Source organism: Balaenoptera physalus (genome assembly GCF_965194825.1).
Source record: "Balaenoptera physalus genome assembly, chromosome: 5".
Taxonomy (NCBI): domain Eukaryota; kingdom Metazoa; phylum Chordata; class Mammalia; order Artiodactyla; family Balaenopteridae; genus Balaenoptera; species Balaenoptera physalus.
Window position 1 is genome coordinate 34,351,221 of NC_138884.1, and position 18,057 is coordinate 34,369,277.

Consider the following 18,057-nt stretch of genomic DNA (forward strand, 5'->3'; position numbering starts at 1 on the left):
AGGAACACCATACTTTCAGGTTCTTTTCAAGGGAATAAATGAAAGAAACAAAACAAAACACATACCTCTAGGCAAAGTCATCCTCCTGTTTAAACCTCTGATTATGCCCTTGCTGATCTATCCTATTCCCCAGGAAACACCTGCCTCTCCATTTGGCCCTCTGTTGGCTAATGACAGTGTGTCAAGGGGAAATAGCATTTCCTCTGTGTTAGAGGTTTCTTTGTTAGAGCTGTATCATATTCAGGCATTTTTCTTTCCTTTCTTTGATGGAGGAAAGATGCAGGATGGTGAGAAAGCCCTGACTGACATCACCAGATTACCTTTGAATTATAAAGCCATTCCAGTTGGATCACTAAGGCTTGAATATGCCTTAGGCTCAGAGACATAATTGGAGTTTTCTTTTGCAGTTCCATTTTCCTCTGAAGGGTTACAGAATTAGAGCTAATAGATGGAGAAGGGGTATTCCAGAACATTATATTTAATTTGGTGGGATTGTCCATTTTGTAATATTCATGTTTCTCAGTCCCTTCACATGCACTTCTTCTTTTGATGCTTCAATAGCTTTTTTTTTTTTTTTTAAAGACACATAATTCTATTATCAAATATACTTTCTTTCCCTGCAATGTCTTTTCCATTTTGGAGTTGTAGGGAATTGTGCTCATTTTTGTTTTAAACTGCATTATCATTGGCTTTTTGGTACTAATACTTACACCTACCTTTTGCAATACAGTAAAATTTTGAATGTGGTTCCCCCTAAATTCTCGAGGACTGTGAGAGTAAAGATTTATAACCAATAGTCTCCGTTTCATGCCTTTGTTTCCCCGACTTTCAGTTAACATTTGAAGCTTCCCTGCTTATATTTGGTAATCAGCTGGCTTGGCCTTTCCACTGTTCTCCCTCTAGTATAGATTCTGTGGTTATCGTGATTCCACACCCAGGAATCAGGAATTTTTGTGATGTGAAGCAGTAACTTGAAGAAATTCCAAGGGGATGAAAACCCTCAGGGAGAATTAGTGTATCTAGGTTAACACAATGTAACAAATACTTTTTTTAAATGAGGCAAAAATGAGTTATTTTCCTCTAAAACAAATTGAGGCAAAATGGCAAAAGGGTCAAAATACAGAATTCATGACTTGGCCTGGAAAACAAAAAGAAGGCCTAAAGACTGAATCTTGGACCTAAACTGCTTGGACCAAGATTCAAGCAGTCAGAAGAGTTAAACTGCTTGAATCCTGGTTCATTGATTAATTGATTAAACAATTATGTATTGAATGCCAGGCACTATCCTATCAGGTACTGGTGAAAGCAATAAAAATGACAGATATGATCCCTGTCCTCATGGAACTTATAGTCTAATGGGGGAACATAGTATTATTCAAGTAAATACAAAAACCAGTTACTTACATATGAGTGTGAACAATGTTACAAAGGAAAATAGTGAACTAAGAATGGCTTTCGCATTTTTAAATGATTGAAAAACTCAAAAGAAGAAGAATGTTCTGTGAAATGTAAAAACATATAAAATTTCAAATTTCAGTGCCCATAATTATAGTTTTATTGGAACACAGTCATGCTTACTTGCTTGTGTATTGTCTAGGGCTAATTTTGCACTACAATGGCAGAGTTGACTAGTTGTGATAGAGACCATATGGTATACAGAGCCTAAGATATTTACTACCTGGCCTTTTACAGAAAAAGTTCATAGACCCTTGCTCCAAGGGAATGAGTTTAAAAGTTGATTTGGTTCCCCTGGTAAAGAAAAACATTGGTTGCAGTACTTATAAAAATAGAGTACCTAGAGGTTGTAGGCCTTATTTCTGTAGAAATTGCAATTACTATTGGAACTGAATGAGTGGAAATACAAGAAAATTAAGGGAGCTTTACAGGGAAACCTGGTTTGTTCAGAAGAGAAGCCAAGGCTGTATGTTTGTACTACTTTAATGAATTTTCTGTTTTTCCCTTAAACTATACATTTCTAGCTCATAATATATTTGTATCTGTTTGATTGAGAAAAAGTTTTGACTTTTTCTCACTTATCTGGTTCAACTTATAGGAAATGAAATTGGTTGGCAGCTGGTGGATATTACCAGTTTCACTGAATCATTCTTTTATTTAAATATGAAACTGTTTATGCTGTGTGTTGATTTTAATTTAATGAAGGGAAACTATGAGAAGTTGGAGAAAACGATGCATAAGTGGAGAATAAAATGATGAAGACATCGATTTTGGTCATGGGATTAAGTAATCTCGAGCAAGTTATTTAACCTCTTTTAGCTTTGGTTCCATTACTCTAAAGCCAGTATATCAGTACCTCTTTCATATCGTTATGAGGATTAGATTAGACAATACATCTAAAATGTCTGGCACAGTGCCTAGTACACAGACATGCACCAAGCAAAGTTTAACACATGACTAAAATCTCATCTAGGTTGATTTATAAATTTGAGTTAAATTTGAATTAAATTTGAATTAAAACACTAGATAAAGCATTGATTTATTAAACATGAATAGTAGTGATAAAAGTTTGTGTCCCATACAGGAATCTAAAATATTAGCCATGGAGGTGATTAGTTGTTTAGGTTTAATAACATATGTAAGTTTAATAATGTATATGTTTAACAACCTTCTTCCTGGCTTGGGACAGAGTAGGCTATAAATGTGAATAACATAAAATTCTTGTTATCAAAGTAACTGATAACCTGGTTGAGGGGAAAAGGTGTGTTCAGGAAAAATAAAGAAATGAACAAAGAAAGGATCATTAAAAAGTATAAAACATGGTTTGAATAAGGAATTGAGAAACTTCAAAATTTCATATTAGACCATTGGTTATACAAAATGGGCAATTTCAAAAGCATGTGTCGGATTATGATTGATTTGAAAAAATTCTTCAGGTTCTGGACCCTGGAAATCACTTTGATAGAGCTGTTTTAAACATTTTCACAGTGGCACAAGTTGTTTTTGGATCATTCTAGCTCTCTTGAATGGAACCATTTGATCTGTTTCTCCTCTCACATTCTACCTCTTCCTCCTCATCATAATAATAGCTGTCATTTATTAGAATTTTTAAAAGTAGCAGTTAATATTTGCATATTATGTATTCTTTGTGGGACACTGTCTCAAGTGTATTACTTAATAATCCATATGCATTATTCAACAATCTTCATAACAACTTTATGAGGTAGATACTATCTTTATTCTCATTTTTCAGATAGGGAGCCTGAAGCAAAGAGAATTCAAGTGTCTTGCCCAAGGTTACAGCTTATAAATGGCAGGGCTGGGATGTGAACCCAGGTTGTCTGGCTCTAGACTTTGTGCGCTCTTAATTGCTATGCTACACTGCCTATGACAAAGCCCTATAATTGGTGTTATAATTATCTTCTTCTAAGCAAGACTTTCAATCTGAACAAAAGAAATCTATATACTATGAATATGTAATATATTTTAGATAGATGATTTTACTTTTAGGAAGTCTGTTTTTAAACAGATTTCAAAAGTAGATTTTTTTTTTGGATAGGAATACATCTAATGCTTGGTAACAAAGACTTTCATTTATAAATACAGGATTAGAAAAGGTACATATTTCTTAGTTTACTCCCAAAGAGAAATACTGAGAACAACAAAAATAAAAGTCATCTCAATGTGTTAAACCACGCTCAACTTAACCTATAGCAATTTTAGAGCAAATGAACTGTTAGGTTTGTTATGATTATACTCTGTTATCTGGTATTAGAATAACACATACAAATAAAGGAAATTAACATTTACATCACCATATCAAGTCTAACAAATTTATTTATTGCTATGAGTGTTTTCCATGAAGAACATGGTGTTGGATCAAAAAGATAATTGGGCCAGTGTTCTTGAATGTTGTATAGATGATATTGAAAAGAAACCTTCGTGTAGACTTGAAGCTAATGACCTAGTAAGGTGTGTGCTTTGAGTTTTTTCCAGAGACATTAAGGGTTTTTTAAGCTGTCTCCATTCTCACTTGGAGGCTCCTGGTGTCACAGACTACCAATTTGTATGACGGCTGCCTGCCACAAAGTTATCTGTGGCAAACTGGGTGAAACCAACTGGTCTGCCATATATAATCATCTTCTAGCTTTGAGTTTCTTGTCATCATTTTTCTGACGGATCTCTGCAATCTAGTCTATCATCCGATTTGGTTTACCCCCCTTGGCTATTTGTGTGATTCTGGATAAATTTTTCGGTCTCAGCCCTTCCTATGCATAAAGTTAAGAAAGCAACATACTGCCTTCACTTATTTCGTGTCTTCGAATAGTAATTTGAATTAACACTCTTTTTTGGTGAATTGTCAGGTAAAAGTGTTACAAAAAGATTTTTTTCTTTTTAAGAAGCCACTGTTCACCTTGTTCAAGTTTGAGCCAACTCAAGTTCTCTCTGGGTAAAAGCCAACTCAAAATATATCTCAAGTTCCTGACATGAAAGAAGCATAAAAAGGCAGGAAATTTAAGACCACTTAGTGATTTTTAATATCACAGGGAAAAGTTTCATTGATTTTTGGTATCTTTTTCCCTTTAGAAAAATAGATTTTATATGTTAATAAAGCCCAGGCCAATCTTCCTTTGAAAATGAAAAAGGAACTGGGGATGCGGTGTTCATTTAATGATGGGTATATGAAAATGACAGCATCCTAGGGAGTGAGAGCAATGATGTAAATATTTTTAAATGAGGATATTAAAGGCTTTTTCCTGAAATGCTAAAGGCAAGATGTACAGAGAATAGTTAAAATGCCTGCAAGTGGGTAAAAAGCTGAACTGGTTTGTTGGAATAAGTATTTTTTTCCTGATAGGGCTCAAAGAAATGATTGATTAAATATATGTCATATCTTGGTTTTTGGAAAAAGCTAAACACATTTTTATTTATCAGATGGTTATTTTTCAAAGGCTTTTTATGTGCTTACTCTTCTCTGAAAAATTTTACTTTATCTTCTTTTGTTTCTTCCTAGTTTCACAACTCTGCCATTGGTCTTATTCTCTCAGTTTTCAGCCATCTCAGCTGTTCCTGGTGGACAGAATACTGTGTGTCCCCCCTTACAACACAACACGCAAGTGTCCAGATTGGAACTTCAGTTATTCCTAGTTCTTTTCCTAGAGCTTTACAGAGATTGCTGAATGGCCATTTGGGTAGAGTCTCTGAGATCTGTGCTTGTCTGAGCTTATGGGCAATCTCTTATAATGTTAAAGAGGTTAAAACAAGTCAAGAAAAAAATGTAATTAAATGTCATCTCTCTATTAAGGAGTAAATGCCTTCCATATTCTCAACTTCTATCTGAAAATTTTTCTTTTTGAATTTGACCTTAATTTCACAGTACCTAAAAATTCCCTGAAGACCAACTGGTAGTTGTAAAGTTTAATTAAAAAAAAAAGAAAAAAAAAGACATAATCACTCTTTAAAAAAAAAATCAGGGGATATTAAAAACAAAGTATTTGGTGTACTCTCTGTGCAAAATTGTAGTCTCACTTTGTCTTGTAATATGTGCCACATCTATCCTTGAGTTGGTATATTCAGTTTTAGGTGGTGTCTAAAACTGATATATGAGGTACTAACATTGATGAATGAGCTTAAAATTACACTCCAGCCTTGGATGAGGGACTCATATAAACCCATTTATGTGAAAGGAAACAGGAAATGGAGAAGAAACTCCACCAGCAGGGGCAGTGCCCTGCATACTCTTGTGCACATTCACAGTTTGTGACTGGAGGACTGGCCAGATCCAGAGAGGGCTGTCACCTGTTCTCCCATCCCCTCCCTTACATCAGATTATTTTAAAGGCTTAAACTTGCATTATATATCAAAGCTGCATTAATTGTTAATTCTAGCTGAATAGTTTTCTGCTTGACCCAGGGGTAAGCACATTAGAAGGGAAACGTGGCAGGGTATAAAAAGAAGAGCATCACCATTCTTTTCATTTACATGGGTGTAATAATTATACACTTTGAGGGGCGAATTGGGCAGAATATTAATATATTCCTCTGTGAGTTCTTTTCAGTTTTCTTATCTCTATACTAGGTATACTCTTTCACCTTTGCAAAATTCAGTGTGTCATCGCCTTTCATCCTTAGCTTTCCTTTGGGATGTAATCATTAGCAGTTGAGGAAACTTTCACACTGTTTTCAAGGTGAAGGGAGTCATTTAAGTAAGCTTAAGCCAAGTAAGTACTCATTTTCACTAAATATTAAAATAAAAGTCATCTCAGTACAAAGGCCTGTGTTTAAAATATTATCAATGAATGTTCATCTGTTAGCTAGAGAGATTCTTCCTGGCATGAATCCAGGCTTGTCTTCATGAGTGAAAAGAGAACATTTTGTATTCTACCTGCCAGGTGAGAATCTGAGTCATACTTTCCAAACTGCTGTTTTTGGAGGTGGGGAGCCAATGAGAAATTTAAAGTGTAGCCGTTTTCCTTCTTCATAAAATGCATAAAATATTGACAGAGTGTGTAATATGGGTGGTTTTTAATTTCCAGATCTGGTTATAAAGTTCTAATGAACGATCTAGGAGAACATGAGTTAATTTAGAACATAATTCTTGAAGGAGTGTGTTATGCCCCAGGGCTTTGGTTTTGGAGAGACCTTGGATAATATTTAGCATTTTTCCATTGGGACTCTTAAGTAGCACAATCTGGGTAGCTTTAAGTTAGGATGTTTCATTTCCTTAAAACGGTTTTTCTCTTACTAGCATTCCCAAGCTTTTTGAATGGTTATAGAATATGATTGGATTAATAAAAGGTTTTCTAGGAGACAGCTCAATTCATTAATAGGATTTTTATTATCAAAATTAGCATTTATAATATTATATTTTGAAACAATTGATAAATGAGTTAAATAGAGTGTGCATTTTTAGACTAACATATTGATTACAGTTTTGAAATTGAAAACTCCACATTTTTTGGAGTAATGATGGGTTTGGTGATTCTGTTGCTTAAATGATTTCCTACTCTTATCCATGCTATAATCAAATTTAACAGTTAAAAATATTCATATTGTTATTCACCATTATTATAGGGGTCTTAGGTTCAGTGAACTGTTTAAATATTCACCTTATCCTTCTTGTTTTCCAATGAGGGGGTTTTCCAGTACCACCAAGCAATTAACTGTATTCTGACACCATCTACCCAGAGATAGTGTCAGATCCCACAGGTTAAGGGCTCAGTCCTATAGCACTGACCCCTCCCCCACTCCCCTGCCCCAACTTCAGACACTGTCATAAGTCCAGGTTGTCACCTATGCTTCTGACTGACCAGCTAGATTGGAGGTTCCAAGGACTCTGCCTCCTCGGGGTTGATTAATTTGTTAGCGTGGCTCACAGAACTTAGAGACCACATTTTACTACTAGATTACTGGCTTATTATAAAAGGGTAAAACTCAGGAACAGCCAGATGGAAAAGATGAGTAAGGCAAGGTACAGGAAAGGACGCAGAGCTTCCCTGCCCTCTCCCGGTGCCTTACCCTCTCAGCCCCTGCACATGTTCACCAACCTGGAAGCTCTCTGACTCCTGTCCTTTTGGGTTTTTATGGAGGCTTCATTACATAAGCATGGTTGATTAAATCATTGGCCATTGGTGGTGACTGAACTCAATCTCTACTCCCTCTCTCCTACCCAGAGGTGGGGATGGGGGCATGGGGGAGGATTCTAAGTCCCTAATGGCAGGGTTGGCTCCATTGACAACCAGCCTCTATCCTTGGGTGCTTTTCAAAAGTCACCTCATTAACATAACAGAAGACACTTTTGTCCTCATCACAGGAACCAGGATGAAGACCCAATACATATTTCTTAATTTAAATCACAGTGTCCCTGGTACTCTGGCCCACAATTGTTTTCTCCTTTTTAGAAATCTTACTTCAACTCAAACATCACAGTCCAGTAATGATACAAGAATTGTTTTCCATTGCCTACATCAACGATAGACAATTTGCTTCAGCTCTGTTCTGTGTTTCTTGCCTTGCTTAAATAAGCTTCTCATTGCCAGTAGCTTTAGACCAAGTATTAGCCTGTCCTTCAAAGACTTCTCTTACATGACCTCATGCTACCCTTTGGAACTTCACTCTCCTGACTCTTCACAGGAAACGTGTACTTTTCACAAAGCAATCTAGTCACTGCCCCTACAATACCCGACATACATCTGTACATGAGTACTTCTTTTTTACATTTTCTCTAGCTTTCATTGTCTTTCCTTTCCCTTTATATATACTCATTACCTTATTAAATCCAATTTAAGAATCACTTTTTGATTGAAGTATCTCCACATGAATTCTGCTCATAGCTCTCTCTCTCTCCTGACTTTGGATTTCAGTAGCATTCACTGTTTATTAGATAACATTCACCAGGCAAATACATGAAAACTTTAAATGTATCTTTTTCTTTTCTTGGAGTATATTAAGCTTAAGGGCAAAAACTGTCTTATCTGTCTTATTCATATACTGCACATAATACCTGCTCCATAGAAGGCACACACTGTTTGCTGAAAAAGAGTGGAAGGAAAGAAGGAAAGAAAATAGGAAATGAGGGAGGGATGGATGGAGGGAGGGAGAGAGAGAGAGAGAAAGATTTGTCTCCTGTCCCAATAAGAATGTAAGGTTTTGAAAGATAAGGGCTATGTCTTTGGGTGAAAAGAAACCATGAATATGCATTGCAGAATTTGAGATACTTAAATACTCATTCATTCAATAAGTATCTATTAAGTTACTCCTTTTCTGTATCCATGAGGGATTTTTGCTCTCTGCGATCACAGGAAGAATCGCACAGCTCTTAGCCTCATCATCGCAACATTCAGGAGAATAACAGTTTCTTCTCACCAAGTTTTTGGGAATATCTGTTAGTTACATCTTCCATTTCTATATCTGCATAAAAAGAATATTTTTCTTTCATCTACTAAACAGATACTGATTATGGATGGGTCATTGTTACATTAAGAACACAGATAAGTAAAGCCTCAAAATAACCTTAATCTTTCTGTGATGATAAATACCTACTATTTCAGTGCCAGAAAACAGCAATCTAAATCTATTCTGAAGTATACTTATAAAGGATGTATACTCTTATATTAGTGGGCTAGTTGTCTGTGCACCTTCATTCTATATATTTTTTCTTCCTCCACGCCAATGCACAAGAAAGCGGGGCATATATTCATTCACTTTCTTGTTTAACGTCCTCTATTACCAAGGTGGTGATGGATGTCCTAATCAACTCTGCCTGTAAAAAAAGGGTCAGAGAAGGGGTAGCTTGCTCTGGAGTCTTTTCTGCCAACCCTGTATACCATATCATATCAGTTACGATACACTCAACAGAATGTAATAAAACCCTTAAGCATTATAGTGACCAGGTTGATTAGCTTAGCAGCTCAGTGGTCGTTCTTTCCATCTTTCTGCACTGCTGTCCTGGCCAGGTGGGCTAGCTCCTCTCCACATTGCTGAAGCTCCAAACATCATGTTCTATACATCAGTGTCAGAGAAAGATTAAGAACAATTTCTTCCTTTGGCATTAAAAAATATTAAAAATGAAGAGTCTTTTCCCAAAAGTCCTTTATTATTCTTCATGTTTTCTATTAATTTTTTTCCTTCTCCAAATAGAATCTAGGGCCCATGTGGCCAGAGATATTTCTGTTTTGTCTACTCCTCTTTCCCCTTGTGTCTGCCATGTAGTAGGTGCTCAGTAAATGTTTGTGAAATTAATGAATAAATATATGTATACATGTCTTATTGGCCAATGTGGATTGCACGCACTTTCCCCAAACCAGTCATAGACAAGGACGATGAGACCCTGTGACTGACTGTGACCCTTCAGAGTTTATCTGAGTTGAATGGGGAAGGGTAAACTCCAGAACCAATCGGGACCCTCGCAGCATGAAAAGGAGGCAAGTGGGTTGGTAATACACATGGTCTGCCCTAAATGTCAGAGCTGGGGATTTTGTGTGGGGGCAGAAGTCAGCATTTGCAGTAGGTTTTCAGTAAAGTAGGGTTGATAGAGAAAGAAACAAATGTGAGCTAAAAAGTAACAAAAACTTTTTCCAACATAGGAAAGAAATGAAATAACATTGGATGCGGTAAGGTGGCTGAGTCATGCAGCTTGAGATTACCCAACTGTTTTTATATCTTTATGTACTCTAAGGCTTTATAATGCCCAATGTAGTGTTAGCTATTTAATTAAACTTTGTGGTAGAACTTTGTTTTGCTTGTCCCATTTTTCAGATATTATCAGGAATGCTCAATCATATCATTAGGAAGTAGTATCCAAAGTTATTGGAGAAATAAACTGTCTCAGATATTTTAGTTTTATTTCTCCACATTAAATTTTATCTTTCTAGATTTAGGCCTGAACATCCAGTAGAAAACTTTAAATTCTGATTCTGCTACCTACTGGATTTGCTGCAACTTGCTAACAGAGACTCTTATTTTGAACATATTTGGACAGTTAACCAACAGTCTTAGGTCTGATGATTGAAATAATCAGCTCATGTCATTGACCTTGTATTTTTCTGTCATGTGTACCTCCATCATGAAAGCTTTTGCTAAATACTTTCCTGAAAAATGGTAATCAGAGACTTTAGCAAAGTCCAGATACATCAGTCCATCAAAAAAAAAAAAAAAAAAAAAAAGAAGAACAAGAAGAAACAGATTTTCTCCCTTTGAAATATGTAGTTCTGTCTAGAGATTTTTGTTTTGTTTTCAAATAAAAAATGCTTTTAATAATCAGTCCTGGAATCTTCCTCATGTGTGATAAATACTCCTAGATATAAATTTTCAAAATTTACTTTCTCCTCTTTGAATTTCAAATCTATATTTGTCTATTACCTATTATCATGCATTTATTTCATTCTCCATGATTTATCAAAGATTTCAAATTTGATTCAACAGTCTTCTTTGGTATTCTTTTAGAATTTTTGGAAAGATCTCAAACACATTTCAAAGGGCTAATTTTTCTTCCTTACTTTGGGCTTTAGGGCCTTTTCACCAATATTCTGCTTCCAAAAACTTGAAAATTATGTTCCCTGGCAACTAAGATAGAACTTGATAGAAACTGAACAGTTCCAGTCTCATTACCATGCATTAATAGGGTTCTATCACTTCCATCTGAAGATTTCTTCCTTGAATATTCAGAATAAAATAGATGATATCCTGTAGTGATTAGACACATGGGCTTCAGAGTGTGCCTGCCTGGATTTGAGCCCTGGTTCTGCCACTTACTGGCACTGTGATCTCTTTGTGTCTGCATATGGGAGTAATAATAACATTCTTTTCATAGCACTGTTGTGAAGGTTACATGAAATACCACCCAAAAGGTACTTAGCATAGTGCTGGACACATTATAATTGCTCAAAAATTGTACCTAAACTATCATGTTGAAAAAGAGATATGGTATAGAAGCAAGGAGAAATAAAGTTTGGGAGGAGGTTTCCAACATGATAGAAATGCAGTGGTGCTAGGAGATTGAATATTCTGCCAAGAATCAAGGTGTTACTTGCATATGACATTGCATATTTGCTACTTTTGTATATGGCACTTGCTATTAGATTCTACTGCAGTAGTTTAACACTCATGACAAGGGATGAATATAGCCATTTAGAGGGTCTATAACCCCTAAAGAGCCAGTAAACTTATCTGAGCTTTGACCTCTGTTTCCTGTAAGCACTTGGAAAATGTCAGTTTTTTTTTTTTTTTTTCTCCTCTGAATCTTACCTCAGATGCCCTTTGGTATGTCTAATATTTCAGGCACTACCCTTTGAGACATGCATTTTTCTCCTCCCAATCATCCCCTCCCTTTATAAACATGGACTTGGATCCTAGCCTGTATCTAAATGGGCTCTCTCCTTGTTGAGAGTGTATTAAGATCCATTGATCTTCAGAATCTTGAAGTCATCTGTAGCCCCCTGTGTTAAGGTTCATGCTCTGTGTTGTTTTGCTCCCCTGTAGGACTTGCCCAACTGTGAACTCTGCCTCTTAACCTTGGAGATAGACAGTGAAATCTTTGTCTAGTTCTAGATTGTGTGTTTGTCAGGCTTTTTAGGGTAAATGGTAAAAATAAACATGTCAGAATAATTTATGTACAAGGATGTTTATTGCAGCTTTATGTGTGTTGGTGAAAAATTGAAAACAGACTAAATGTTTATCAACCAGAGAATGGTTAAATAAATTATGTCACATCCATAAGACAGAATACTAGGTAGACATTAAAATAAATGAGGCATATTTGTATATAGTTGTATAAAAATTTTCTATAATGTTGAGTCTATAAGAGCAAGTTGAAGAACATTATGTATAGTATGAGCAGTTCTTTTGTGCATGAACACACACACACACACACACACACACATATATATATGTGCAAAATCAAAAAGGTCTACAAGTCTGGCAATTAAACTCTCAATAGTGGTTATCCTGGAGCAGTGGAGGCTGGGGGCATGTGAGGAATAAAACTTTCACTTTTATTTAATATACTTCTATGATGTTTGAATGATTTACAGTGAGCATGAAATCTTATGATAATTAAAATATATAAAACTTATCAAGTAGAAACTGAGTTTTAACTTTATCTGCTTTAATTATAAGTCACTTATTGATTTTTTAAAAAATTAAAAAATGAGAAATATTTCATATCTATCCCACCTCCCATCCATAATCCTGGAATCTGATGATAAAAATTAATGTAATGACTCTGGAATCATAGACTCAATTTGATGCCAATTTACACTTTAATAGCCAAGATTAAAATAGTAACTAAACAATTTAATAACTGATGTTATCAATTTGCATTAAATAAAACTTTTTTAAAGAAAAATAAGGGGAAAATCTTTTCTTGCACTATAGTTAAGGTATTTTTTTTTTAATTTTTGAGTTTTATTTTATTTATTTTTTTATACAGCAGGTTCTTATTAGTTATCCATTTTATACATATAAGGGTATATATGTCAATCCCAATCTCCCAATTCATCATACACTATAGTTAAGGTTTAAAGGGATATTTGTTCAAAGGGAAATAGCTCAGAAACCAAATGTATAACAAAGGACTCTGTGTACAAGATGTAAATTAAATATTGGGATAGGATATGGGGAAAACTAGTGCCTGGCATACCATTGTCAGGCTTACAAATGTTTTTTGCTATTTTAATAAAGGTGATCATGGATTGCCTAAAGACAAAGACACAGAATATATTAACTCTGTGTGTGTGTTTGTGTGTGTTAGGGGAAAGAAAGAAAGAATGAGGAGAGGGAGGGAAGGAAAGAGAGAGAGGAAGAAGGAGGGAGGGAAGAAGGGAGAGAGAGAGAGAAAAGAGAACTAGAGAGAGAGATATTGAGAGAGAATTGTCCTTACCTCTCAAAGTTCACTTCTCCTCGCTTATGACCTGTATTCTGGTGTAAGGTCAGAGAAGGTAAACTCTTAGAAAACCTAGAACATGGAAAATGATAAAAGTTATCAAAAAGTAATAACCTGAGACTTCCAGCTTCTGGTCTACCATGTAAGAAGGTTGGAAGTTGCCACTCTGTCCTAACAACAAGTAAAAGGCTGAACAAACTGAAAAATTGACAACTCTCCTTAGATCCATAAGAATAGTGAGATCACAGGGCAAACTGCTGCCCCCACAAACTGGAGAGACTGACAGGTGAATACAGGGAATCAGGGCTTACCAAAATAGAAACACATGAACTGAAAGCCCCTTGGGAACCAGTGATGGGATAGAGAAACCTAAACTGTAATTGATGTCTCAGTGTGGACAACTCTGAGAGTTAAATACCCAGTGGGGCCCAGCCATGCGGAGAGGGCACCCACGCTCTTGTGTGTTCTACTTCCTGGAGCTCTACCAGGTTCTCAAAATACATACTGCAGAAAAATCCCCTGTGATTCTGGCAGAGGACAGGGAAAAGGAACCATTTTGAAATATGCCAGAGAATTCTGTTCTTCTTAATAAGGTCTACCAACAGGAGAAACTAGTTAATGAGAGCCTAACCTGCTGGGGTTTAATGAGCACCTAACTGACGTGGGGGAAAGAAAATACCACCTCCAGCCCCCTCTAGTCTTCCATGTGGGAGAAGGGAAATATGCAATGGTCCCCAAGTCTAGCCATCCTTTCCCACCTAAGGGGGATGGGATGGGGAGAACTGAAAAGTACTTGTGAACTTCACAGTCTAGAGGCACAAGCTCACTGAAATATTGGGACTTAATCATGTGAGTACAAAACACTTCCCTTCCCCCTAAACCTTACCACCGCATTATATTTGTCCCTCAGTAACTGAGGGGGATTGATTTCAGGACCCTTCGCAAATTCCAAAATTCTCAGATGCTCAAGTCCCTTATATAAAATGGTGTGTATTTGCATGTAACATATGCACACCTGCACATGCTCCCATATGCTTTAAATCATCTCTAGAGTACTTATAATATTTAATACAATGTAAATGTGTAAATAGTTGCCAGTGCACAGCAAATTTAAGTTTTGCTTTTTACAACGTTCTGGAATTAAAAAAAAAATTCAATCCAAGTTGATTGCATCGTGGATATGAAACCCATAGATACAGAGGGCTGACTCTATGGAAGACCTATTTATAGCTATTATTTTTACCCAACACATCATACCCAGATATCAAGAAAAAAGTACAAGATATACTAAAAGGCAAAAAAGACACAGTTGAAAGAGAAAGAGCAAACATCAGAACCAGACACAGATATGGCAGTGATGTTGGTATTATCAGACCATGAATTTAAAATATTTATGATAAATATGCTAAAGGTCCTAATGGATAAACTAAACAGCATTCAAGAACAGATGGTAAGTGTAAGCAGAAAGATGGAAATTCTAAGAAAAAACAAAACTGCTAGAGATCAAAACCAACATAACAAAAATGAAGAATGCCTTTGATGGGCTTATTAATAGAATGGACACAGCTGAGGAAAGACTCTCTGATCTGAGAATATCTCAATAGAAACATTTAAAAATGAAAACGTTAAATAAAAGAGAATAAACACTGGGAAAAAACCCTGGAATATCCAAAGACTGCAAGATATTTCCAAAAGGTGTGACATATTTGTAAGGGAATACCAGAAGGAGAAGAAAGAGAGGAAGAAACAGAAAAAATATTTGAAACAATAATGAATGAGAATTTCTCCAAAATTAGTGTCAGATATCAACCCACAGACTCAGGAAGCTCAGAGAACAACAAGTAGGATAAACACAAAGAAAACTGTAGCTAGGCATATCATTTGCAAACTATGGAAAAGACAAAGATAAAGAAAATATTCCTGAAAGAATACAGAGGAGAAAAATACACCTTACCTATAGAGGAAAAAAGCTAAGAATTACATATCTGACTTTTCTTAAAAATCTCATAAGCAAGAATAGAGTGGAATCAAATATCTGGTGTTGGAGAAAAAAACAAAACAAAACAAAAAACCAGCAACCTAGAATTCTATACCCCATGAAATTATCCTTTAAGAAAGGAGAAATACTTTGTCAAACAAAAATTGAAATACGTTTTTGCCTGTAGACGTAACCTGTAAGAAATGTTAAAAGAGGTTCTTTAAAGAGAAGAAAAATGATATTAGTCAGAAACTCAGATAAAAAAAGAAAGATCATTGGAGAAGGGCTAAGTGAGGGTAAAATAAAACTTTTACTTTTCTTATTCTTAATTTATCTAACAGATAACAGTTTGTTCAAAATAACCATAGCATTTAACTATGTATGCTTGTGTGTATATGTATGCTTATGTGTAAGTGAAATGAATGAATGACAATGATACAAGAGACAGGAGGAATTATTTTGTTATTATAAGGCACTTGCATTGCCTGTGAAGTGATAGAGTGTTATTTGATAGTGGACCTATATTAATTGTTAATGTATATTGCAAACTCCAGGGCAACCATTAAAAAAAGAAGCATAATTAATATGCTAAAAAGGAGAGAAAATGGAATCATATAAAGTGCTTAATCAAAACCACAAAGAAGAGGAGACCTTCAAGATGGCAGAGGAGTGAGACGTGGGGATCACCTTCCTCACCACAAATACATCAGAAATACATTTACATGTGGAACAACTCCTACAGAACACCTACTGAATGCTGGCAGAAGACCTCAGACTTCCCAAAAGGCAAGAAACTCCCCATGCACCTGGGTAGGGCAAAAGAAAAAAGAAAAAACAGAGACAAAAGAATAGGGATGGGACCTGCACCACTGGGAGGGAGCTGTGAAGGAGGAAAAGTTTCCACACACTAGGAAGCCCCTTCACTGGCAGAGACAGGGGTGGTGGTGGGGGAATCTTCGGAGACACGGATGGTGCAGAGGGCAAAGCTGGGAGATTCTTGCACAGAGGATGGGTGCCGACCAGCATTTACCAGCCCGAGAGGCTTGTCTGCTCACCCGCTGGGGCGGGTGGGGGCAGGGAGCTGAGGCTCGGGCTTTGGAGGCCAGACCCCAGGGAGAGGACTGGGGTTGACTGCGTGAACACAGCCTGAAGGGGGCTAGTGCACCACATCTAGCCGGGAGGGAGTCCAGGAAAAAGTCTGGACCTGCCTAAGAGGCAAGAGACCATTGTTTCAGGGTGCACAGGGAGAGGGGATTCAGAGCACCGTCTAAACAAGCTCCAGAGATAAGCGCGAGCCACGGCTATCAGCACAGACCCCAGAGACGGGCATGAAACGCTAAGGCTGCTGCTGCAGCCATGAAGAAGTCTATGTGCAAGCACAGGTCACTATCCACACCTCCCATCCCAGGAGGTTGTGCAGCCCACCACAGCCAGGGTCACGTGATCCAAGGACAACTTCCCTGGGAGGACACACGGCACGCTTCAGGCTGCTGCAACATCATGCCAGCCTCTGCCACCACTGGCTTGCCCCGCATTCTGTACCCCTCCCTCCCCCCGCCTGAGTGAGCCAGAGCCCCCTAATCAGCTGCTCCTTGAACCCTGTCTTGTCTGAGCGAAGAACAGATGGCCTCAGGCGACCTATACACAGAGGGGGAGCCAAATCCAAAGCTGAACCCCAGGAGCTGTGTGAACAAGGAAGAGAAAGGGAAATCTCTCCCAGCAGCCTCAGGAGCAGTGGATTAAATTTCCACAATCAATTTGATGTACCCTGCATCTGTGGAATACCTGAATAGACAACGAATCATCCCAAAATTGAGACTGTGGACTTTGGGAGCAAAGATATATATATTTTTTTCCTTTTTCTCTTATTGTGAGTATGTATGTATATGCTTCTTTGTGTGATTTTTGTCTGTATAGCTTTGCTTTTACTAATTGTCCTATGGTTCTGTCTGTCCGTTTTTTTCTTTTTAATAATTATTTTTTATTTTAATAACTTTCTTCTTTTCTTTTCTTTTCTTTCTTTCTTTTCTTTCTTTCTTTCTTTCTTTCTTTCTTTCTTTCTTTCTTTCTTTCTTTCTTTCTTTCTTTCTTTCTTTCTTTCTTTCTTCCTTCCTTCCTTCCTACCTTCCTTTCTATCTTTCTTTCTTTCTTTCTTTCTTTCTTTCTTTCTTTCTTTCTTTCTTTCTTTCTTTCTTTCTTTCTTTCTTTCTTTCTTTCTTTCTTTCTTTCTTTCTTCCTTTCTTCTTTTTTCCTCCCTTTTCTTCTGAGTGGTGTGGCTGACAGGGTCTTGGTGCTCCAGCTGGGTGTCAGGCCTGTGCCTCTGAGGTGGGAGAGCTGAGTTCAGGACATTGGTCCACTAGAGACCTCCCAGCTCCATGTAAAATTAAATGGTGAAAGCTCTCCCAGAGATCTCCACCTCAACTCCAAGACCCAGCTCCGCTCAATGACCAGCAAGCTACATTGCTGGACACCCTTTGCCAAACAACTAGCAAGACAGGAACACAACCCTACCCATTACCAGAGAGGCTGCCTAAAATCATACTAAGGTCACAGACACCACAAAACACACAGTCATGCCCACGAGAAAGTAAAGATCCAGCCTCATCCTCCATAACACAGGCACTAGACACCTCCAACAGGAAGCCTACACAACACACTGAACCAAACGTAGCCACTGGGGGCAGACACCAAAAACAATGGGAACTATGAACCGGCAGCCTGCAAAAAGGAGACCCCAAACACAG

General features: G+C 37.1%; 1 protein-coding gene across 6 annotated transcripts in view; it reads right to left on the reverse strand.

The window, feature by feature from the left end:
- LOC309661608 (uncharacterized protein) overlaps nucleotides 1-18,057 on the reverse strand; it is an 80,421-nt gene that overhangs the window by 7,413 nt on the left and 54,951 nt on the right. For all 6 annotated transcript variants that reach the window (XR_014264091.1, XR_014264092.1, XR_014264093.1 and 3 more), the window contains one exon: nucleotides 13,333-13,407. Coding sequence is in view for 2 of the 6 variants with exons in the window: in XM_082463487.1 (XP_082319613.1) it covers nucleotides 13,333-13,407 (75 nt within the window). In the remaining 4 variants the exon portion in view is untranslated. The remainder of the gene's footprint in view (nucleotides 1-13,332; nucleotides 13,408-18,057) is intronic.